This window comes from Anguilla anguilla, chromosome 18 (assembly GCF_013347855.1).
Source record: "Anguilla anguilla isolate fAngAng1 chromosome 18, fAngAng1.pri, whole genome shotgun sequence".
Lineage (NCBI taxonomy): Eukaryota > Metazoa > Chordata > Actinopteri > Anguilliformes > Anguillidae > Anguilla > Anguilla anguilla.
This window is the reverse complement of record NC_049218.1, coordinates 1,264,626-1,288,920: the sequence shown is the minus strand read 5'-3', so window position 1 is coordinate 1,288,920 and position 24,295 is coordinate 1,264,626. Positions and strand designations below refer to the sequence as shown.

Sequence of the window (24,295 nt, the reverse complement as noted above, 5' to 3'; positions counted from 1 at the left end):
TCATTTATTACATTTTTAATAAATACATTTTAAATAAAGCAGTTTTTTGCAAACACTTACGCATTATGATGGTGATCTCTGATATCCATGAAAATGTGAAATCAATGTAAAAAAAAAATCATATGGCAGAATGAGTGCAGAGCACTGTTTTGGTGTTTAATTTGTTGTATTATAGCATTTTCTATCTGCTGGGTACACTGTAAAAGTATCAGTGTTAAATCAACTCTTACAGAGTGCATATGGTCCTTATTGGACTCGTATATACTCTCAGAGTTGAATTAACACTGGACATTTTACTCTGCAGGCTGCCTTGGCTCAATCATTCCATTGAATAATGAAAGGGCTGGTGTGCTGCCTCTCAGCTCCCTGGGGGCTGCCTAAAATGATGGGTGGGGTGGGGTGGGGGCAAGCAGGGGGGAGCAGACACACAGATGCCCTGGCTGCCTGGGCCATGTTGCATTGTCTAATAATGAGCATGACTCTGAGCCTCTTGTGCTTTGATTAGGTTTCCTTAGATTTTGGTGCATGGCAATTGGGAAAGTTATAATTTCGTTTTTCAGAATTTACAATATAAACATGGATATTTTTCTATAGAGCACCACCGCTTATTTCGCTGCCTGTCCAGTCACCACTTTAGACACAAACTGTGACAAAAGGTTGAATTAATCAATCTGCAGTTACTCAGTTTTTTCTAAAAACATTTGGCTCTTCTTCAAATTACATTACATTACATTTATTTGGCAGATGCTTTTATCCAAAGCAACGTGCAATAAGTGCATACCGAAGGTCATTGGAACAACTACAAAACACAGGTCTGATAAGGTACAATACACATTATATAGTAATAATAATACGTATAATATATTAAGTACCTGTATATTATGTCATTATGTAAATTGCCACATTTAACATAAGCCAGCTTGAATTAAATCAGGTAAATTGTATGCAGTCTTTTTTAAACAGTAGCCTTTTCAGATTAAGACTTGTTCTTGTGAAATACCAACATACTTCAGTTTTAGATTTTCTTCAATGGGACCATGACAGCAGTGTGTAGAAATGTCCAAATGAATGTTGCTCAAGTTGCTACGCAACTATCATCCTCTGTCGAGCAGGACCGCAGAGCATTCTGGGAGTATCCGTGTGATGCTGATTCAGGAGGAGAAGAGAAGAACGAGGAGGGTGGAAAATGGTGCAACAGCAACCGAGAAAAAAACTACTATGACCCCGCCAACGAAATAATGCGCCTATTCAAAGCATCCAGGACCGAGACCTTACTGCGGCGGCAAAAGAACAGGTCAGGATAACGTCGCTGTTTTACTCCGTCTGAACACCTCTACGCGCTGTTCGTGGTATTACTGCATTTTTACGATGAGCTTATCTCTTGGCATCTTGTCAATGTTATTGCTGAAGAATAGCACGCTTAAATAACATTGTCAGCCACAGCAAACGCCCATCGGACACACCTTGCTCTTTTCCGAGAGGCGTTTATTTGCTAAATGATTGTACGGTACCGTCCAAATAGGCAGTGCCAACTACCTTTCACGTGATGTTCAGGAAAAATTGCTAAATTAATAAATGCTACTCTTTTCAAAAACGATAATGAATAATTGATAGAAATGCATCATAATGCAGGTCGTTTATGACTCGCACTATCGGATTATTGTGGGAGTTGTAGTCTTATGTTGTAAAATTGTGATCCCATGGCTGCAGCGTTCAATGTGAAGAACAACATATCCCAATTTTCCTCTTTCGCCTTTCTGTAGCAGTGGAATGTTTCGTCCTCGTGTTGAGTGGCTGAGAATTGCACCAATGAGCGATCTTGTGAGGCGATGTTTGCGGGTCAGGGAAACTCAAGCGTTTGACCATTGGACTAGAACGTATGGAAGGGCGGACCACGAGATCTTGAGGTGGATGTTGTTTCTTTGGAAACCGCTGTCCTCGTGCGCCGCCTGTCGCGAGAAAGATGTTGGTGTCTGGGTGTCATTCCAGCTGGAGTCAGAGCTGCAGTGCGGACAAAAAAATGAACGGCACGAGAGGATGTGAAGGCAATTTCGCGGATGCCCCCGTTAGAAATATACTCTTTTGAAACAGACAGGCTTTTAGCTTATTTGATTTGTTAAGAGCATGTTGACCTATAATTAGAAAGCTAAGTTAATTTAACTCAAATTCTTCATTTTTCAGAAATATCCTATATGTCGAGGTAATGTGCATACCTTGAGAAGTAGCTAGCACCTCTGGCTATCTAGCCAACTGACATTAGCTAAGACTAGCTACCTGCCACACCAAGATGGCAAGTGGGCACATTGAAAATGAATTCGCTTTAACTGTTTTTCTAGCTACCATTGCATCTAAGGCATTTCTTAAAATACAATAAACACAAATTTTTTGTTGTCGTTAATAGCTCACTTCTTTAACGTTAACTGTGGTACACGGACAAGATACACTTTAACTGCACCAAACGAACCTGCTTATTCATTGAAGGCTAACGTTTTAATTCCAGTTTTGAGAATTTTAATATTTTGTTTTCTGAATTATCGGCCAGTTCGCCAACGTTAGCCCAACTGTCCATAGAGTATACTTACTAGTAGGCTACACTCTGGAACACTAGTTACTTTGACATTTGCGGCGTTTGATGGTTAGACAATAGCTGTCAGTGCTGCAGCATGTATGTCCGTACGTTCCGATATGAGCACAATGCAAAGGAATAATTCAGCTACACTCTGGGAATGTGCGAATTCTGTGCTCCTGTCGAGGAAAGGTCTGCAGTATTGGAAAGCGGCACTAAGATTTATCTGAGAGGCCCTGTGAAATCCCAAATTAAGGTTAGCCCTGTGGTGAAGAATGGGAAGAAACAGCCACCTATTGTAGACTCTGCGCAAGGTAAATAATGACTTTGACTGGAATAATTTGCGTTTTTTACTGTACGTGTAGTGTTTATTGCGGATGCTACGTTGACGCCTGCTGTTTTAGAGTATCTGCGGACCCTGTTTTGCGCGTGTTTCGGGTGGGTCGGCGCGAGGGTGGCACGAGCCGGATGAAGAATGAATGGCTTGAAACGCCGCCCAGCTTTGTTTTAAATCGTATAGCATTTCTGCCACATTTAATTCTATATTTGTTATAGGGCAAAGCACGAATATATTATAGCCGATCCTCATTCTGGATATTTGGATTATACTTGCATGCATTTGGAGGATACTTTACGTGAGGTTTGAAGAGTTAGCTCGGCTACATTTGTTGGTCATTGTGCACAGAATGTAACCATACTATAATGTTGAAACTATATAAGTTCATTAACAGGAGAGAACAATCACCTTTCAAGATGCTTAATTTCCACCTATACATCCAACCCATAAATTTAATTATTAGACTTTTGGTGTAGAAGGCATTCATTATTTAAGTGTGCAAACAGGTATAGCTGTAAAGATCTGCATTTCAGGTGCCACATTAAGAAATTCTCTTAAGTAGTTTTGCTACTGATTTGCTATGCTTTCTTTGTTCTCAAATAATTCTCTATTTTCAGTGTCACAAGTATCCTTCAACTTACCAGTGAAGTACAAAATCCACCCAAGTTATCCCAGAATTTTAAGTTGCAAAGTGTGATGTTCATGCTGTCTTAACATAGAATGGCAGCAATTTTCCAGGGTGGTTCCAGGGTGATTTAGATCTCTATTATTTCTGGTCTCAGTCAAAACCTGACCTCTGTAAATGGCTTTCTAAGTTGTAATGTAATGTCGCTGATATTTGTGGATGCCTGTGAACAAACGGTTGGTCCCATAATAGTTCATTTTAATTATATTTTTTAAATTAAAGCTTGCCAATTACTTGTAAAACAGATCAACATGTTTAGTGATCGTTTTCCAAGTGGCCTCTATAGATTACAATCCTTAAGCAACCTTTAATTGTACAGCAAATTAATTCAGTTAAATGTAACAGCTTATAATTTATTTAAGTAATATCCCATGTTTGTATTCTGACTTGGACCAGGGAAGCATTTTAGTGCTAAAACTCTGACCTTAATCATATATGACTGATCTTAGCAGGCACAGTGATCCTTGATTTTTACCACTTGAGTAAGTTTCAAGTTCATTAAAATTAAAAACTGAATATATAGCCATGGATACCTTAAACATTTGGTTTACTTGTTAGACTGTGTGCAACTAGATTGCACAGCTAAATCAAGCGCTTCATTGTCAATATGTGCCTCCTTTCTCAGAAAGCTTTGGGGCCAAACATCCCATTTGAATTTTCTTCCTTGTATTTGGTGACTTTTAGGCTGATATGGGAAGGGGCATTTTTAACTACTTGCTTAATGGGGGAAGCTGTACCAAAGATTTGGGGAAAGACAGAGGCCGAAATGCGTTTTAAGAGGCCTTTTAAAATGGTGAGAGTTAAGGCTCTGTTAAAAATAAATATGGCTCTCACTGCTCCTTTCTTGCTAAACTGCTGCATGTGGCCTATTACTTCGCTTACGGTTGCTTCACAGTCAAAACAAATAAACCAGTGAATTAAATAACGCACTCCAAATTCTCCACATCTGACTGGGACCGTGGAGATGATTCAGGAGAACCAGGCTAATCATCTCTAATTAGGCTCTATGAATGTGCTGTCATAGACCTAGTCCTGGCTCTTCACATTGGCTGCTGCAGTTTGTGAGCATCTGAATATCATGTTTAGAAAACCATTCTGACCTGGTATAGCAGTAAGATAAGCCATTTCTAGATCTTGGTGGAGGAATATTGCATTGAAGTTATGGGCCTTATGCTTTGTTCAGGAGCATCTTAGATATGAATTTACTGTACAGAGTCACCACGTGTTTGACACGGCTCCTGTTATATACCATGTTTACATTTAGAAGTAATGCTATTTGAAATGGCCTAATTGTGCGGATAGTCAGATTTGATCCATACTGGTGTCCAATGTACTGTAAGAACCCCCCCCCTTTCCCCCTTCCCCCCGCAGTTTATCATCACGTGTGCCAGGAGTCTCCCAGAGGAAGTTTACTGGACTCATTAAACACTTAAATATCACTTGCTGAATGACAAATGTTCACAGAACTATTCTGGGGTGGTGGGGTGGTGGGGTGGGGTGGGGGGGGGGTAGCAATATCACGAAACCATACGCCTCTGGAGAAAATGGCTGCCGACACAGATACGTGAGACGCTCCGTTTCCCCGGAGACGACCGGAGTCTCAGATGAAAGATGCATGATCGCTGCGGGATGAGGGGATCGATGGGCGGCTGGGAGGACGGCCGATTGTCAGTGGCACACCCATGTGTTGCGTTCGGGCTTCCTTCCTGTGCAGCTTGGGCGTGCTCCTCTCTGATTGGATGCTTTTTACCATTCTGTTGTCACAGCAGAGACGCGGGTTCGGTGGGAAGGTCAGGGTTAGGGTTCTTAATGGTCGGCGGTGTCCAGCAGGCAGCCTGCTCGGGCCCGGGCCTCCGGTTTCCCGCATGGGGATTTACTTCCCTTTTCGTCCTGGAGCGGGTTTGGGCGAAATTTGCTGACGTGGCAGTTTTTGTCAGACGATCTGATGCTGTACCCTGTGGGGCGCTGTAGTCATGTGTGAGTCCTTTGGGCCCCAGCAGGTGAAACTGAGACGTGTCCAGCAGTGTAGTGTAACGGATAATGAGCTGGTCTTGTAACCTAAAGGTCATAGGTTCAGTTCCCTGGTAGGACATTGCTGTTGTACCCTTGAGGAAGGTACTTAACCTGCTTTGCTTCAGTATATATCCAGCTGTATAAAATGGATGCAGTGTAAGTTGCACTGGATAAGAGGATCTGCTAAATGGCTGTAATGTAATGTTTTTTATTTCCTGTTCCTGTTCCCCTGCAGATCCATGACTGTTGTGATGTAATGTAATGTATTGTAATGTATGTCCTGTTGCCCGGTTACCCTGCAGATCCATGGCTGATGTGAAGTAATGTATTGTAATGTATGTCCTGTTGCCCGGTTACCCTGCAGATCCATGGCTGATGTAATGTAATGTATTGTAAAGTATGTCCTGTTGCCCGGTTACCCTGCAGATCCATGGCTGATGTGAGTGGGGAGCTGCTGCTCGTTTCCCTGGCCGGCGGATGCTGCGTGTAGGGCCGGGTCTCCAGGACGACGCAAACATGAACGGGGCGGGAGAGCAGGTGGACATCCTGCCGCCCAACTGCATGGTGAAGGACCGATGGAAAGTGGTGAGTCCCGCCCTGCGTTACCGTGGTGATGGAAAGTGGTAGGCCCCGCCCTGCGTTACCGCGGCGATGGGAAGTGGTAGTCCCCGCCCTGCGTTACCGCGGCGATGGAAAGTGGTAGGCCCCGCCCTGCGTTACCGCGGCGATGGAAAGTAGTGAGTCCCGCCCTGCGTTACCGCGGCAATGGGAAGCGGCGAGTCCCGCCCTGCGTTACCGTGGCAAGCCGTGGCATGTTGCTGTGGCACGCTACTCATTCCGAGCCTAATTTGCGTCAAACATAAGCACAGAAATCATCGATCAGATCTGAGATCTGACCTCTAACCACAGGTCTTCAGGGTGAAGATTAAGATATGCTGTGAAATCCTCATGGAGGTCTTGCAGTTTACACTGGAGTTAGTTCCACAGGCCTATACACGGCGTATTGGCTTCAGTGCAGACATGGTGCTTTGCATCATTATCAGAAGCATTATGCCTCAGTCAGGTCTGGGACAAACTGTGCTTCAGAGAGCAATCCGATGCGGTGTCCGGTTGTGCATGCTAGTGTGTCTGAACTGAATGTGTTTCTGACTCCACCCACTGTATGGCAAAGGACTTCCTGCCGTTTGAATCAAAGTAAACAAGGTAAAGGTGTGGGGAACCTTTTGTGCCCGAGACGTGCCTTTGACAGCAAACCCCTGCGCTGTCCCCGTCAGAGCGCGGTTTAGGGCTGAAACAAACGGCCTGCCCTCTGAGATTAAGAACTAAAAAACGTGTTTGTCTTTGGGGGATGTGTGTGTCGGGGATAAGTTAGGGTTTAATCTGCGGCGGCCCCGTGTCCTTTGGGAGGTGGCGGGATTCATGCGCGCGAGAGCGGGACCTTCACGATCGAGCGGTCAGCTGGAACCGACGCCCCTAACCGGCTGATCGATGGCGCTTCCCTGCGTGTCCGGCGTGCGCCTGCCTCCACAGACAGAGCGCGGCCCGTTTCAGACACAATGAAGCAGTCAGCCCACACGCACCGACAGGCAGGGATGCAGGGATTACAGCGTTCAGGCCTATTCAGGTTATTAAAACCATAGCGAATAGCGTTCAGGCCTATTCAAGTTACTAATACCTAATAGTGTTTTTTTTGTCTTTTTTTCTACTTAACTGAATAAAATTCCAGATTTCCTGTGGCCAGGTCCTAACTGATAGCCTAGCTCCACTGGGGTAGCATCATGAGTAAATTAGGGAGTCCAACACTGGCAAGTGCGCCCTGTGAATTTTGTGCGGTCCAGCATGTAAGGCAGGGGAGGTGTTTCACTGCACTGTTCTGTGAGGAGGCAGGGAATACCCTCCCAGTTAACCCCTTCCTCTCTGGGCGTGGCTGTGGGGGGGGGGGGGGGGATTCCCTCCTGGATAACCCCTCCCTCTCTGGGCGTGGCTGTGTATACTGGCCGATCCCCCTGCTGGACCCTGTGTGCAGTCAGGCCCGGCTTCTCTGGGGTTTGGTTCTGGCCCACATTAATACACCTGAGCTGGAAGTACCGCCAAGGAGCTCTGTTTTTCATCTGTTTTTCATCTGTTTCTTCATCTGTTTTCATCTGTTTTTCATCTGTTTTTTATTTGCTCTTTCGGTGTGAAACCGTCTGCTGGGTCCTGTAAATAAAGAGGTGGGGAGCGCAGGAATGGGGATCCTGGGAAATCCTTCTTCCGAGTCGCCCGAATGGCGGCCCTGGATCCCCAGACATTTGGGGTTTTCTCTCTCTGAGGCGGGGAGCGCCCCCCCCCCCCCCCCCGGAGCACTTGGTTAGGAAGCCCTTTCACCGCCGCGGTTCTCTGTCTGTCTGTCTGTCTGTCTGTCTGGCTCAGCTGAAGAAGATCGGCGGCGGAGGCTTTGGGGAGATCTACGAGGCGCTGGACCTGCTGACGCGGGAGAACGTGGCGCTGAAGGTGGAGTCGGCCCAGCAGCCCAAACAGGTCCTCAAGATGGAGGTGGCCGTCCTGAAGAAGCTGCAAGGTAGGCTGATCCCTCCCCCCCCTGTCTGAGACGGGCCTGTCGGGGGCAGGGGGACTGCAGCCGGCCGCCCGCAGTAATATATGCACGGCAGGTTCGCTGCTTCGGGAGGGAGTTGTCTTGTGTTACTCTGGGGCTGCCTGTGAGCTGAAATGCTGTGTCATTGCCCATCAGTGCTACTGCACCAGGTCTATTAATGGATAAACACATTAGGATTGTTTTTTTTCTGCGCTTGTCTCTGTAATTGATTCGTTTGTCTGGTTCTAGCGCTGTTGTGTGGTGTGTCCATGTGTGTAAGTTACTGCATCAGTCACACACCAGCTGCTAAGTGGCCTGAATGTGATTTAGGGGGAAATGCCTCTTCTCTGCTTTTATCCCAATCTACTCATTTACACAGTTATACCAGATGATTGGCGGCGTTAGCAGGCTGGACAGATGAACTGATTGGGTGAAACACAGGGAACACTGGGCGTATTCACATTGTTTTAAATTTGCCATTTAGCTGTCCTGTTGCACCACAAAGTCATCTGAGGGAATTTCATATGCGTGTGATGCGATGTGACAGAGAACGCGTTCGCTAAGTTTGAGCTCACAGCACCCGTCAGTGTCTCTCCCCCTCTCTGCTCTTCTTCCTCCATCCTTCTCTCTGCCAACATTTCCTCCTTTTCTGTCCTCTTGCCCTCGCAGATAAACTGCTTGCTCCCTGTTTTTTTTCTGTTTGAGAAGTATGGAGTGCACAACGTGAGTTGGAATTGAATGATTCATGACAAATTTTTAAATTGGCAGGATTTACAAACCGGATGTATGATTTTGACTTGTTTGTTGTATCTGTCCTCCAAACGCGTACAAAAGCATGTTTTAATTCAAGCTGTCGTCTCTCTCTCTCTCTCTCTCTCTCTCAGTCTCACACACACTCTCTCTCTCTCTCTCCCCCCCTCCCCCTCTCAGTCTCTCTCTCTCTCTCTCTCTCACCCCCGCTGAGCAGCGTGTTTCCTAGCACATCCGTGGGTGTGGTTTGACACCTCTGTGCACTGAATGCTGATCTGTGGCTCATACTGAAGCTCTGCCTGACACAGGCTGGGGGGGGGGGGGGGACGCAGGGAGGCGGAGGCGTGTCCTACCTGCTTTAACTGGGTTACAGTTTGCAGAATCAATATGGAGATGGTTCTGCTAATCGGTACTGAGGATAATGACCTGCGCTAACTGAGACAGGCACTTTGTCTTTTGATTTGGTCTCCAGGGGATTCAGCGCTGTATTGATGCACCTGCTAGATGCCGTAGAGACTACAAAGACGACGGTACATTAGTGAAGTTGATGGTTAGCAGTTGACCGGTTTAATGAGTTTGTTATTTGTTTGCCTCAGTCCTGAAACGAGGTTGAGGGTACAGTTTGTGAGATCTGGTTGGTTCTGTTTAGAATTAGCTGTTCATGTTGCTAGCAACTATTGTGCATTTATTTTGTTGGAACTTGTGTAGTAGAAGTGACTTCATTTTACCAGTGATCTGTTCGCCCACCACTGACTGACTGAGAGAGTGAGGAAGTGAGTGAGTGACTGATTTAGGGAGCGAGCGAGTGAGTGAGTGACTGACTGACTGACTGACTGAGGGAGTGAGTGAGTGACTGATTTAGGGAGCGAGTGAGTGAGTGAGTGACTGACTGACTGACTGAGGGAGTGAGTGAGTGACTGATTTAGGGAGCGAGTGAGTGAGTGACTGATTTAGGGAGCGAGTGAGTGAGTGACTGATTTAGGGAGCGAGTGTGATAATGCTCGTGCTGCAACGCTCACCACAGCCTCCTTAGTGGATTTGGGCAGATGCAGACAAACGTGTTGTTCTCCAGAGGAGGCCCATCTGTGCACTGGAACAGTGTCCCACAGGATGAGCCAATCAGCAGCTCCGCAGTCTCGTTCTACAAAACACTGACACAGAGCTGAGCCTCCGTTTCTCCCTGTCTGACAATCTGTGCTGTTTACAGGATGAGGACAAACACCGAGCAGCACTATAACTCTGAAACCATGCTGTTAAGCTGCAGACCAAAGAAAAACAGCACGGGCCTCTGTGGTTGGCCGCCTCTCTCATTAGGCAAACGATTTAAACCAATGAGCTGACGCGCAGCCTCGCATTAAGCACCCAGGAAGTCACCTGAGGTCCTGAAGGCGCGGCTCCTGATTACACAGCGCGCTGCACGCTGCATTAAAGCATGCGACTCTGCAGCAGATTTCTAGCTGCGGGTTTCTCTGCGCCAGTGAGCTGCGTCAGCTCGCGCCCGGAGCCTGGAGGGGCTTTGCTGTGACTGCCAGGCACAGACGCGTCCGGGCCGCACGGTTAATGAGCCTCAATGTTAGCGCGCTTCGCTTCAGACTCCAGATCCCTTTTCTGTAACAGTGTTCAGATGCCCAGTATAGTTCCTGAGCCTCATACTGCCCAGTCTTCTAGGAAAATTAGAACAAATCAGCTGCTGGTAAATTTCATGATGAACCCATAAATTTAGATTTGCTAGCCAGGTGCCTGCTATGAATAAAAGGCAGTGATGAAATGCATTCCCACACTGGAGTCATAATAGAAATCACATTATTTTAAAAGCTGTACAATCCATTCTGTATTGAAGGATTTTCCTTTCATCAGATTTTTCCTATGGCTATAGGAAGCCATGTTGTAAAGGTCCATTTTAGCAGAAATTCAGCAACGCTTGCACCTTTTACAGGAAACTGTGTTAGGGATGGTCACTGTCGGGAAAGGCATAAATGTAGGCTGGTTTTAACGATGCATTGTGTGGCTCCAAGCGCACAGAGCTTCCCTGATGTGTCGAAATGACTATAATGAGCAGGAATAATGTTGGCCGACCACTCGGAGAAGGAGAATGACTTGATCAGGCTTGAGAATTCTCAAAGTCATCCCTCAGGGGTGTGTGCAAAATATCTACTCATTTTAACTCATGGAGCTGGTTTTACTGCTATTTCTGAAGTTTACCACACACACGGTTTTGATTGACTATCCCTCGGTTAAACTGTCAGAGATCCACCAGTGTTGACACTGCCATGCTGGAGGATGTGAAGGATCTATGTGGGAGTTCAGGTTTGAGAATTGTGTTACTTTTGTTGGTAATTACGCAGCTGATGTTAAAGACAGCGCTTGAAGAATTGGCACCTTACCTGTCACTTGTTTTTGGGAACCATGCTAGGGTTTATCTTGTTTTTATCTGGTCTAATGTTCTTGTTTGATGTCTGTTCGTTTGTCCGTTTTTCCTGAATGTGCTGTGCTCTGCTCCCTCTGAATTGTGTGGAAAGAAATGTGGGGTCGCAGCCATGATAAGAAATATTGTCACTTCTGGAGTAACGTAATATCAGTGGACTGAGACTCACATGTGTAGAGAATTTTTTCTTTTCTGGTTACTATTTCGGTAAACAAATTGGATTGAGACCACGTGTATGTTGGTATTACTCATACATTGTACGATGCCATACTTGGTAGAAAGGAAATGCTTGCTGGTGATTGGTTATGGAGAGTCAGCAAGCTTAAATAAGGCATCTTTTAATCACAAGAGGCCCTGTGAATCCTGTTACATTAGTTTGGATTTCCTCTTTTCTTTTCCTTCCTAAAACTTTAGTTTCCAGGCACTGAGCACTTTTACACAAACGCAATGTCAGGAGACAGTTAGCACAGTCTACCAGAAGGACAGTACACAACCGGTTTAAAACCTGGTTGAGTACTTTACTCAAAATTCTTTGATCCGTCAAAATGAAATGCTCGTAACGCCCTACAGCAAAGCTTGATGGCACCTCCCCAAATCAAAAGAAGCACAGGCACATCAATCAAATGAAGAGAGAGAAAAAGAGGCTTCAAGGTCACTGTGTTCGCCAGCGCGAGGCTGCCTGGTTCTGAAACGGCATCGATGAACTCTCTGAGGGAGTATCACATTTCCACTGGAAAAATGTGTTTTTGTGTGTGGATTGGATTCCTATCCAGGACTTTGAGCTTTGATTCGAATATTTCTATTGTTCATTAAATGTTCATTAAATGCACAGCAATCTAAGGACGCACCTGTGTCAGTCACTCTGGATGAGAGTGTCTGAGAAATGCCTGAATATAAGCGAATATAAGCGTAGCCAAGTGCAGCTCGAGCTGCTTTTCATGGTCTTTTTTCCCCTTTGCGGAAGTCGTGCTCTGTAAAAGCAGAATATTGATTGGGCATTGTGATACCGTTTCCATCTAGTCTTCCACCAACGTCTCTCAGAGGTTGTGGACGTAGATTTGAGCTATGGCAGCCTGAGGCGAGGAAACAGGATAAGGGCAAGTAGCCCGGAGTGTGAATACTGGTGTACTGGCTACTTAATATTCAATTAGCCCAGAGTGTGAATACTGGTGTACTGGCTACTTAATATTCAATTAGCCCAGAGTGTGAATACTGGTGTACTGGCTACTTAATATTCAATTAGCCCAGAGTGTGAATACTGGTGTACTGGCTACTTAATATTCAATTAGCCTAGAGTGTGAATACAGATGTACTGGCTACTTTATATGCAAGTAGCCTAGAGTGTGAATACAGATGTACTGGCTACTTAATAAACAAGTAGCCCAGATCGCGGGGTCCTTCGGGTTCTGTACAGGGCCGTCCCAGATCGTGGGGTCCTTTGGGTTCCGTGTTGGGCCGTCCCAGATTGCAGGGTCCTTTGGGTTCCGTGTTGGGTCGTCCCAGATCGCAGGGTCCTTTGGGTTCCGTGTTGGGTCGTCCCGGATCGTGGGGTCCTTTGGGTTCTGTACAGGGTCGTCCCAGAGTGCGGGTTCTGAGTGCTGTGGCCGTGTGTGAAAGCCTCCTTCTCTTTCATTATACCCTTTCATCCAGGTAAAGAGACGCTGGTCTCCTTAGGGCTGTTTATCTCACCGCGCGTCGGAAGAGAAGATGAAAGGACAGTTCTGATCAGAAGGAGAATATTTCTGAAGTTTCAGGGAAAGAGCTTTCTTTCCTGTTATTATATCATGTACATGTGAGTCACAGGAAAGGAGTAGGAGAAGTTGAGATCATCAAACCAACACTTAATGTTTACACAGAAATGTCATTTTAACATTTTTTTCCATCAACCCAAGATTTGTAAAAGCAGAAGATATACCATACAGCTTTTCTAGATATTGCATTAGGAAGTTCACTGTGCAGAGAAGAAACGCATCATCTGTGCCCTTGACGATCTTTCCTAGACTGCTTGGGTTGTGGATGCAAAGAAATGCATTATGGGGATTGCAGTTTCCGCAATCTGAAATGAAAGTTGCAGAGAAAGATGTATTCATGATAATGTTGGCTTGAATAATTCTTATCTGCAAAAATATGTATATGATCTTGTATATGAAGCAAATACATTCACTTTACAATAACAAGGAAGGAAGAAACATTTTAAAAATGGCATATAAATGATATTATGCTTTAATTTAATACATACATTTTTTTATATATCCTCCCAAGACCTCATAGTGTATGGAACATGTTGCTAACATGTTATGAGCAGAACTGTCCTTCTCTGCCCTTGTAACACGGTCCCACATCCAGCCTCTGATACCTTCATCAGTATGACTGTCTGAAAGGGGTGACCGCCCTGCTTTCCAAACACACATTTAGACTCTCCTGTAATGGAACCATTTCCATTATTTAAGCTGAAGTACCTCTGGTCCATCTGGCCTGGGGGGTGGGGGGGCGGGGGGGGTGGGGGCTGGGCAGGCCTCCTCCGTTTTTCGCGGCTCTGGCGTGCAGCCCGCGGGGTAGCGCTCGCAGCCGCATCATACGCACTACGGGACGCGGTCATCAGGCCCAGGCCCCGCCCCAAAACCAGCAGCCAGGGCGCCTGGCCAAGGGCTGCGTCATAGATTTGGCCAAACAGATTAAAACTCACCTTTTGATACAAACGTCCATTAAAACTCACCTTTTGATACAAACGTCCATTAAAACTTACCGTTTAATACAAACATCCATTTCATTAGTAAATGAAAGATGAAAAACATTTTTGTGTCGGTAGTGTCCACCAAAATTCCAGGATGTGCTTTACTGAGAAGCTAGTGATCAGTTATTACTTCTGTGGATATTATGGTCTGGCGTAGGCCGGACTCCATTTGAAGGCGGTGGGTGAAGCCAGCTCACCCTTAGTCCTATAACACAATGCTGTCTAATGCAGCAATCAGATTGCAGGAGATTAATTTTGCTCGTTATAACCGACCTTTCCAGATGCTAGAGTGAGGGCACCTGGGGTCCATTGTACTGTTGCTGCACAGATACTGTATTCCTATAATCATGTGATGGTGAGCATAGATAATTGGACTAAAATGGCAATCTAAAATGGTTTATGGTACTGTGGAGCCCAGCTGCCTGAATCTTAAGCCAGAATAAGCAGCCAAGCTAACACAAAATGTTCTCACAATGTTTTTTTTCAGTATTATAACAGTGCAGCAACATTGTGAGAATGTTTTGTGTTAACTGGGAGCATCCTCTTAGCCAGGTTGGTGAGCCCATGCACATTTTACATTTTTTCTCATTTTATTCCTGAATTTGAAATGGCTAATCATGCATTTGCTGCTAAGCTAATCGTAGTTTCAGTTGTCAGTTCAGGAGAGCGCGGACGACCCTGCTGTCCTCTGAAGCACGTGATGTCATCACGCCGCGGCTCATATTCTGGGCTCACACAAACATGAGGTGGAGGAGGACACTTCATGCGCAGCTCCAAAGTAGAACAGATGAACTTGCAGGCATGGCTGGTTAGTGATGAGATGCTGTAACCCAGGGCTGCTCTTTTTCCTGTTCAGAGGATGCACACCTGAGAGTGTGAGGGTTCCTTCATAAATTGCGGTGATGTTTTTTGCTTATGAATCTCCCCACGGGCTGGACTTGCAGAGGAATGGCCAGTATAGAATGCCTCTGTCCCCAGTATAAACTGTTAGCGCATGTTCTTAGCTTTAAAATGATAGCCCAGTTAATCTGGGCCGCACCCCTTCGCTATGTGTGATATTATTGTATGTTATTTCATGTGTGTTGATTAGAGTGTATTTTGTGTATTTTTTTTTTTTAGGCAAAAATCACGTTTGTAAGTTCATCGGATGTGGACGAAATGAGAAGTTCAACTATGTGGTCATGCAACTTCAGGTGGGTAATGGCCTATCAAGAACTAAAGCAATACTGATGTGATTGATAATATGCATATTTCACGGCATAAAGGTGCGCGTGGAGATGTGCGCTGGACACACTGACGTCCCCCCCCCCCCCCCCCCCCCCCCCCCCTAGGGACGAAACCTGGCGGACCTCAGGAGGAGCCAGCCGCGAGGCACGTTCACCATGAGCACAACCCTGCGCCTGGGGAAGCAGATCCTGGAGTCCATAGAGGCCATCCACTCCGTGGGGTTCCTGCATCGAGACATCAAACCGGTACGAGGCCTGCACTCCTGCACCGCTCTGCACCCGGGCATCGTTTTTAGCAGTACAGACAGCGTCATGTGATCTATGAGGCCAAAAACAGGCCACACTGCAGGACAGGCATAAAAAGTCGATTACAGAAAGGTCTGATTGCGTGTTAGCCTGCTGATTTGCACAGGACAGACACAATCACTGTAAGCTGATCAGTGTTCGGCAAACGATGGTAAAGGAACCTGGATTGGGGCCTGTCCCATTTCAGCTCAGCCAAATGCCCATTGTGTTCTTTACAGGATTCTGTAATTAATGAAATTAATTTTAGTTGACTGGAATTGAATTTACCCCAAGTGAAAGGAACTAATATTTTCCCAAATTAAATTGATTTTATTGAGGCTGCCTAGTTGCCTCGCTGCCTTGCTGGCGTGTTCATGCATGAGACTAATAATTCTACTGGGGCATCAATTAGTTTACATTTCAGTTGTACGGCTTTAATACTGTAGCTCTCATGTATCTCCAGTACCTGTGAGCCTGTGTAAATCAGTTTTGTTACTGAGAGATAAAACGCACTGTTCTGGTTTGACAGCACAGGGTAAGCTTTGACATTTTATTTTAATGGAACAACCCTGTTAGACATGATTGAATCCTGTCTTGTTTTGTGTCTTGTTGTGATGGCACACGCATGTTCAGCACACGCACCAGGGCATGTGCCTGACCAGATGCTTCTCCTTTTCCAGTCAAACTTCGCCATGGGTCGGCTGCCTTCCACGTACAGGAAATGCTACATGCTAGACTTCGGCCTCGCGCGACAGTACACCAACACCAACGGAGAAGTCCGACCTGTGAGTCGCCATTTTCATTTCGGGCAAATGCACTTTAGGCTGATCTCGCCTTTTACTGTTTGATTGACATATTGTTTTGGCTGTGTTATTTATGACTGACATTTAGATTTAGTGGAGCTATGTCCCTTGATATGATGAAATCTTGAACACTCAAATAACTGTATATTTTACTCTGTAAATCAGATTATGTCATTGTCTGAAGAATGAACCAACTGCATTATGAACTGCATACTGAATAATGATTTGCTCTGCCCATGTTTGAGGTTAATCCTGTAGAGCAGGGCTCCTGGAGGCCCCCAGTGTCTGCTAGAGCAGGGCTCCTGGAGGGCCCCAGTGTCTGCTAGAGCAGGGCTCCTGGAGGGCCCCAGTGTCTGCTAGAGCAGGGCTCCTGGAGGGCCCCAGTGTCTGCTAGGGCAGGGCTCCTGGAGGGCCCCAGTGTCTGCTAGAGCAGGGCTCCTGGAGGGCCCCAGTGTCTGCTAGGGCAGGGCTCCTGGAGGGCCCCAGTGTCTGCTAGAGCAGGGCTCCTGGAGGGCCCCAGTGTCTGCTAGAGCAGGGCTCCTGGAGGGCCCCAGTGTCTGCTAGAGCAGGGCTCCTGGAGGGCCCCAGTGTCTGCTAGAGCAGGGCTCCTGGAGGGCCCCAGTGTCTGCTAGAGCAGGGCTCCTGGAGGGCCCCAGTGTCTGCTAGAGCAGGGCTCCTGGAGGGCCTCAGTGTCTGCTAGAGCAGGGCTCCTGGAGGGCCCCAGTGTCTGCACGTTTTTGTGATTTCCTTTCAATCTGAAGCCAGTTAGGGCCTCAAAAATAAGGTGTGTGGACACTTTAACTTACCTGACATCGCTGATGCTGTAACAGAAGTCCAGCGGTCACTACAGCCCTCCAGATTGGACTGATTCTGACTCTAGCGCTGTTTAGGGTACTTTGTGACCAATCAACAGAGCACAAATTAGACTTTGAAGTTAAATGTAGCATCTGAATCAGGCCTTGCAAACAGGCTCCTGAATGGGTGGAGCTAACACATGGGCTCATTGATTTGAACCAATTATAGTCCTTTCTTAAGCCAAGTAGTTTTATCGACTGAAACAAGTCAGCGAATGACAGCTCACTTTAGCCTCAGCTATTATGGGTTTGATGAAGCTTTACTACCCTAAACACACTAATGTTTTCACAAAAAATAATATCAATATCAATGTCAATGTATGTTCCACTCAGGTACACATGAGAATGAGCTTGGGTATTATATGGGTTGTCAGTGACAGTGTCACATAGCAATAGCCTTAAGCAACACAACATCAAGTGGCAGCAGATTCAGAGTTACGGTTAGGCCGAAGTACAGTTTATTTTTTAAAGGGTAAATATTTGCAATTTCCCCCTTGTGTTGTTTTTGTGTCTGAATATGAGAGCTCATTTTCCAGTACAGGCATGCAGCCTTTCTGGATTTAGGAGGGCAATATTTTAGCGCTGTTTATGATATATTATACATTTTAATGACCTTAGAATTCATCTGAGCTCTTCATCAGAATGTTTTAATTATACATTATTCTGCTTTTATCTGTTTGGGTATTTATGTTTGCTCATTTGGGTATGGTGCCTGGGGTATTTTTAAAAAATATGACCATGGAATATTTGTACTTGCAAATTGTGTTGAGCGAATTGACTGCACTGTTCAGGTGACCATAAGAACCATAAGCCTTGTGTTTCTTTAGTAAACTAAGAACAGTGTTTATCTCAGCGGCGTTCCCTGGGTGGTTAGCGGTCCGTGGTTTGACTGAAAGTGTTTGTAAGCAGCCACATGGCACATCCAGACAGACATGTAATTATGGCTCGTTTGGTACCAGCGGCACACCGGGCTCAGTCGACAAGTCCTTAATTATGTCATTAGCTTCGTTAGTGGAAGAGCCCACTTGTTTCTTCGAGAGACTTAATTTGCTGTGATTGCACTGAACACAAACGTCTCCTCGTTCAGCCTGTTCTCGCCCGGTTGGACATGTGAAATGGAGAGTTGTTCAGCAATTCTGTATCCATGTTCATTCTGCATTGTGAGCCAAAAATGGGTTTGTGTGACTGTTTGTTCGTTTATAAGTGTTGGAAAGGAAGATGCATATGGTAGGCCTTCCCTGGATCAGTTCTCTTCCTTTTTTTGGCTGGGATTTGATACAGCTTTGTCCCAGACTTGGAATAATCAGTAAGAGCTAGATTTCTTTTTATTACCAAGCAGAGATTGTTTAAATGGCTTGCGTTTACTTGTAAATTACAGTTAAGGGACATTTTCAATTGATAACAGGCCTTACTGTCTGGTACTTTGGTCGTACTGCCAGTTTTTTAAATGGCCAATTACTAGTTTTTCACTGTTAACACACTGGAGAGCTAGAGTTTAAAAAGTGAGCATATCCACAGACTGCTATCTTTAAAAAGATCTGATTTTATCACACAATTGTTTTTATGTTAGACTGGCTTTACTGTATGCCCATTTTATGACAAATTGGATTAGTTCTTTGTCCTTCTGCAATTGTATTATTAATATGGATATTACACTGAACTAAGTTAATTGTGGTTATGTCCTATTATGCATTATAGGTGAAATAATTATTACTTTTGATTGGATTAGTTTGTTTAAGATTATCTCCATAAATAATTTGATTTATCTTCTCTTATAATATTTCTGTTTGTATTGCCACTAGTTGCTATGCAGTTTGTTTTTGGGGAAATGTTTAATTGCAATATCATTATGAAGGCATGAATGGATGTTCTTGCTTTAGTGGTTGATGCATGAATAGTGAAATTGATACAGAGTAGTGGGCACGCTGACAAATATCTCAGATTTCATGAGCAGTCCGGTGTCTGACATCACCCAAAGGGCCATATTGTGCTTCTGTATGTGAAGAAACACTCCATTTCTTTGTGCAGGCTGGGCATGTGCTAGCGCTAGCGACAGTAGCGTAGTGCTCTCTGGTCCTCTGTGCAGGCTGGGCGTGTGCTAGCGCTAGGGACAGTAGCGTAGTGCTCTCAGGTTCTCTATGCAGGCTGGGCGTGAGCTAGCGCTAGCGACAGTAGCGTAGTGCTCTCTGGTTTTCTGTGCAGGCTGGGTGTGTGCTAGAGCTAGCGGCAGTAGCGTAGCGCTCTCAGGTTCTCTGTGCAGGCAGGGCATGTGCTAGCGCTAGCGACAGTAGCGTAGCGCTCTCAGGTTCTTTGTGCAAGCTGGGCCTGAGCTAGCGCTAGCGACAGTAGCGTAGTGCTCTCAGGTTCTTTGTGCAGGCTGGGCGTGAGCTGGAGTTAGCGACAGTAGCGTAGCGCTCTCAGGTTCTCTGTGCAGGCTGGGCGTGAGCTAGCGCTAGCGACAGTAGCATAGCGCTCTCTGGTTTTCTGTGCAGGCTGGGTGTGTGCTAGCCCTAGCGGCAGTAGCGTAGCGCTCTCAGGTTCTCTGTGCAGGCTGGGCATGTGCTAGCACTAGCGACAGTAGCGTATCGCTCTCAGGTTCTTTGTGCAGGCTGGGCCTGAGCTAGCGCTAGCGACAGTAGCGTAGTGCTCTCAGGTTCTTTGTGCAGGCTGGGCGTGAGCTGGAGCTAGCGACAGTAGCGTAGTGCTCTCAGGTTCTTTGTGCAGGCTGGGCGTGAGCTGGAGTTAGCGACAGTAGCGTAGCGCTCTCAGGCTCTCTGTGCAGGCTGGGCGTGTGCTGGAGTTAGCGACAGTAGCGTAGCGCTCTCAGGCTCTCTGTGCAGGCTGTATTTTAGCGGCTGAGCGGACTGGCGTGAGGAGGATATTTATTGCGCGGGCGCAGGCGCAGGTCAGTGGGTGATGCGTGGGCACCTGGCAGGCGGAGCGGCTCTTTTTATTCCTGCTGACTCAGCTGCTCCTCATCGGTTGGAAATGCCAGCCCCTCCCAGCCCAGCCTGCACTGCAGCAGGGCTCCGGTCCCTGGCAGCAGCCAGTGAGCTTCAGCTTCCACAGCCAATCAGCTTCACTCCCCACAGCCAATCAGCTTCACTCCCCACAGGCAGTCAGCTTCAGTCCCCACAGCCAATCAGCTTCAGTCCCCGCAGCCAATCAGCTTCAGTCCCCGCAGCCAATCAGCTTCAGCCCCCACAGCCAATCAGCTTCACTCCCCGCAGCCAATCAGCTTCAGCCCCCACAGCCAATCACCTTCAGTCCCCACAGCCAATCAGCTTCAGCTTCCACAGCCAATCAGCTTCACTCCCCGCTGCCAATCCGCTTCAGCCCCCACAGCCAATCATATTCAGTCTGCGCAGCCAATCAGCTTTAGGCCCCACAGCCAATCACCTTCAGTCCACACAGCCAATCAGCTTCAGCCCCCACAGCCAATCAGCTTCAGTCCCTGCAGCCAGTCAGCCTGCAGCAACTTCAGAGAAGTGTCAGGTGTCTGTGTGCTTATGTGTGTTTGTGTGTGTGTGTGAGAGAGAGAGAGAGAGAGTGTGTGTGTGTGTGTGTGTGTGTGCTTGTGAGTGTGTACAGGATGTATGCTTGCCTCACCAGAGCAGAGGGTTCTCCCTGCTCAGAGGTGAGAGGGTGTGAGTGAATAGATCACGTTGGGTTATAAATACTCAGTGTTTCATGCTGGGATATATTCAGGCTCATTAGGAATTATCACTGGAGAACCTTGTAAAGCGAAAATGATAATGCACTTTAACCCTCTGTGGTGCAAATAGTTCAGTGTAAATGTTAGACACACACGCACACAAAAACACACATCCAGAGGTATGTTTACAGATGTTAATGTTTGAATATACTATATGTAGCCAGTAAAATTCACACATATGAGCTATCACAATTTGTAGTAATGACACTGACTTATAACTTAATACATTACACTGTATAATTGGTTTTGACTAAGTTTTATTTATTTTTTATTTTTTTCCTCAGTCCAAATTCTAATGAAAATACAGGTGTTCAACCTATAACCTCAGCTGCCAATGGGAGAGATGAAATGTGAAAGATTGAATTATGAATTATATTAATTGTTTTGTAAAAATTGAAAATGATATTTGTAATTATTGATGTATTCCTTAACTCAGTGTCTGGAAGGTTAAAGCTGTTCAAATAAAGTGCTTGGCCCAGGTCTGCAGCAGCAGCAGGCTCACCTGTGAAAATCTAATGAGAATGACTTCAGTACAGTGAGAGGTGTGAGGGTGCATTCTGCTCAGTGTCCTGGGGCATGAATAGCGCATGGAGGGGAGCGTGTACCCTGTACCTGGCTCAGTGCTTGTGTACCTGGCTCATGCTCATATGGGTCAGAATGCAGAGTCTACAGTCACAGTGCTGGATGTTTAGTAGCACTGGAGCTGGGTTTGTCACGCTCCCACAATCCCATGCAAAGCCTTGTGTGGTCATTTCGCCCGTGGCTTGGTTTCCTTGCAGGATCATGCTATTATGAAATGGTAGAGGGTCCCGTGTGACACACAGACCCCACCCCTTCCCCCCCATCAGTGCCTGGCATGCTAGTTTAGGATCCGGTCCCTTAAGTGAAAAACAGCTTGTCTTTCCCGGTGTGGTGGCAGTGTCAAGGTCAGTGCTAGCACTGGTCACAGCTCAATGAAAGCAGAAAATAGGCAGAGGTGCAGGTGGCCTCACATGGCATGGTTTTTAAAGCCATTTTAAGTGTAGTGGTACCCCACAAAACATCTACATCAGGACTGCCAACTCTGTTCCTGGAGATCCACCCTCCTGTAGGTTTTCTCTCCAACCATAATTTGGCACACCTGACTCCACTAATTAGCAGCTCAATGAGATCTCTAGTTCTTGAATGAAGTGTGCTTTGTCAGACGCGGAGTGAAAACCTAAAGGATGGTAGATCTCCAGGAACAGAGTTGGGCAGCCCTACTCTACATGCTACATTATATTCAAATGTAAAATGTGTCTGTGAAATAGAATGTACTCTCTCTTACAAAGGCCACAAGCTGCCTGCACAGATTCAGCCTGACCCTCTACCCTAATGCCACTCATATTTAATCACTGCTGATAATGTTCTCTCATGGACACTGAACATCTGGAGTTCAGGTTCTTATTGTACCATTCTGTGCATTTTTTGTTTGCTTTTTTCCCAGCAGAGTTTGCCTGTACAGAAACAACAGCAGAACAATATTCTGAGTAGTTTTTTAAAATGCAGTGTGTGTGAAGTGTGTTTTCTTTTCAGCAAGCTGACTGAAGCCACTTTCATGTTTGATTTGTGTGCATGTTTCTCCTTTATGTTTGACGGTTTGTTTTATGTTTTGCAGTTTCCTTTTGGCCTTTTATTTTCGAAGCGCATGCTTGACCCGTTCCTCCCATCAGCCCTTGCACCCATCACAGTCAGAGTTTGAGGGAGGGACATCGTGAGTGTCCCGTCCGAGTGTGGTCTGTCTATTCACTGAATGGGGGTCTCACCTGGACCGGCATGGGGGGTACTGCGGCACTGTATCTGACCTGAAGGACAGAATGTCTTCGTCCTTGACCTTCATCATTGGACTTAGCTAATGGCAGTTAGTGAAGGTTCCCCCCTTTCTGATGAAACATCTTTATTAAGTGCCATTTCCAGTCTCACACTGTTGTTTCACAATAAGCCAACATGCCTGTGGAACACAGAACGGAATCTGAGAGCTCAGTAGTCCTCAGATGTGTGGCTGTGATTCGGATGATTTCACCCTGCGGCTCCCCTTTGAGGAACACGGAGTGAATCATGTCTGCAGTTTGGCCTGGCCCACAGAGAGGAAGCCTCCGTTAGACTGACACGAGGAGAGAGAGAGTTCAGCTAGTAGCCCCCCTGAGCTGTGTGCCAGACAGACGGATCTCAGAACTCAGTGCAGCCCGCTGTGTGACTCACAGAAGAGCAGACCAGAGCCGAACTTTACCGTCCGCCTACATACAGGCAAAATGTTTCTCTGGTTTTACCAGACATCGAAATCAGTAAAAATAAAAAGATAAAAAAGTGTCCATTTTTAAAATTCAGTGTGTATAACATGCCTTAGCATCGCTCCTTTAAGATACAGCACAGACAGATTTACCGTAGCACAGTAATGAAATGATTCTGTATGAAAGGAGGTCACGTGTAGACATGGGAAATAAAACTGGAGCAGGGTTTAAGCAGCGCCGAATGAGAGCGGCAGGCTGCAGTGAGTGGCGTGATTCAGCAAATAAAACATGAACGTAATCCCTGTGCAAAATGGCTCCCGCCCCACACTGCCTCCCTATAAAACCTGCCCCCCCCACGTAAGCTGTAATACCGCCCCCCCCCCACATCAGGACGCCCTCCCGGTGAGACCCCTGTGTGAAATGTCTTCTCATTTATTTATGCTTTTTGCCCATTTGTTTATTATTGTTTATTATTGTTTATGTCATGTGCTCTGATATGAGTCAAACTCAAATACAGCTGCAGTTACAGTCTTACTCTTGTTTAGGCTGGAAGAGTGGAGTAAAAATTAGCACAGGCAGGTTAACGTGTTTATTATGTATTAGGGTTGTCACGGTTTCACAGTAATCACAGTGTATAATCAGAAGGTTTCTATACTGTTTACATTTCAAAAAACAGTTCAAGTTTTTCCTGCTTCCATAAGAAGTGGCATGGTTTTTTTATTTCATATGGTCCATTAAGTTATTATTGCTTAAATCGTGCAATTATTTGCCATATAGCCCTTTTGTCATTTTGATGACTGTAAAAAAAGATGACACTTACGTGCTAATCTTTGCTAGCACATCTATGGGGTTTCCCATGATTTTTGCTAATCGCTAGTTCAACTATGGACTGTTCACTGTCCAATTCCTCCACATAATACTAGTGACACTATAAAGTTGTGATATTCCTGGGCACAGTTTGCATACCATGAAAATCTCACGCCGTGACTCCCCTATTATATATTCACTCATATATATATATAACTGAAAAAGAGTTTTTTCTGTTTCACAGTCTTTGATTTTGTTGAGTTGCTTGCAG

At 45.9% G+C, this 24,295-nt stretch overlaps 1 protein-coding gene across 2 annotated transcripts in view; it reads left to right on the top strand.

The window, feature by feature from the left end:
* LOC118217827 (tau-tubulin kinase 1-like) overlaps positions 1-24,295 on the top strand; it is a 59,214-nt gene that overhangs the window by 775 nt on the left and 34,144 nt on the right. The window contains exons 2-7 of one of the 2 annotated variants that reach the window (XM_035399889.1): positions 1,113-1,294; positions 6,028-6,186; positions 8,014-8,161; positions 15,205-15,278; positions 15,417-15,557; positions 16,277-16,381. In XM_035399889.1, the coding sequence (XP_035255780.1) occupies positions 6,079-6,186; positions 8,014-8,161; positions 15,205-15,278; positions 15,417-15,557; positions 16,277-16,381 (576 nt within the window). In that variant the 5' untranslated portion in view covers positions 1,113-1,294; positions 6,028-6,078. Of the gene's footprint in view, positions 1-1,112; positions 1,295-1,336; positions 2,881-6,027; positions 6,187-8,013; positions 8,162-15,204; positions 15,279-15,416; positions 15,558-16,276; positions 16,382-24,295 lie in introns of those variants that run through there. The other variant, XM_035399890.1, reaches the window with a different exon arrangement.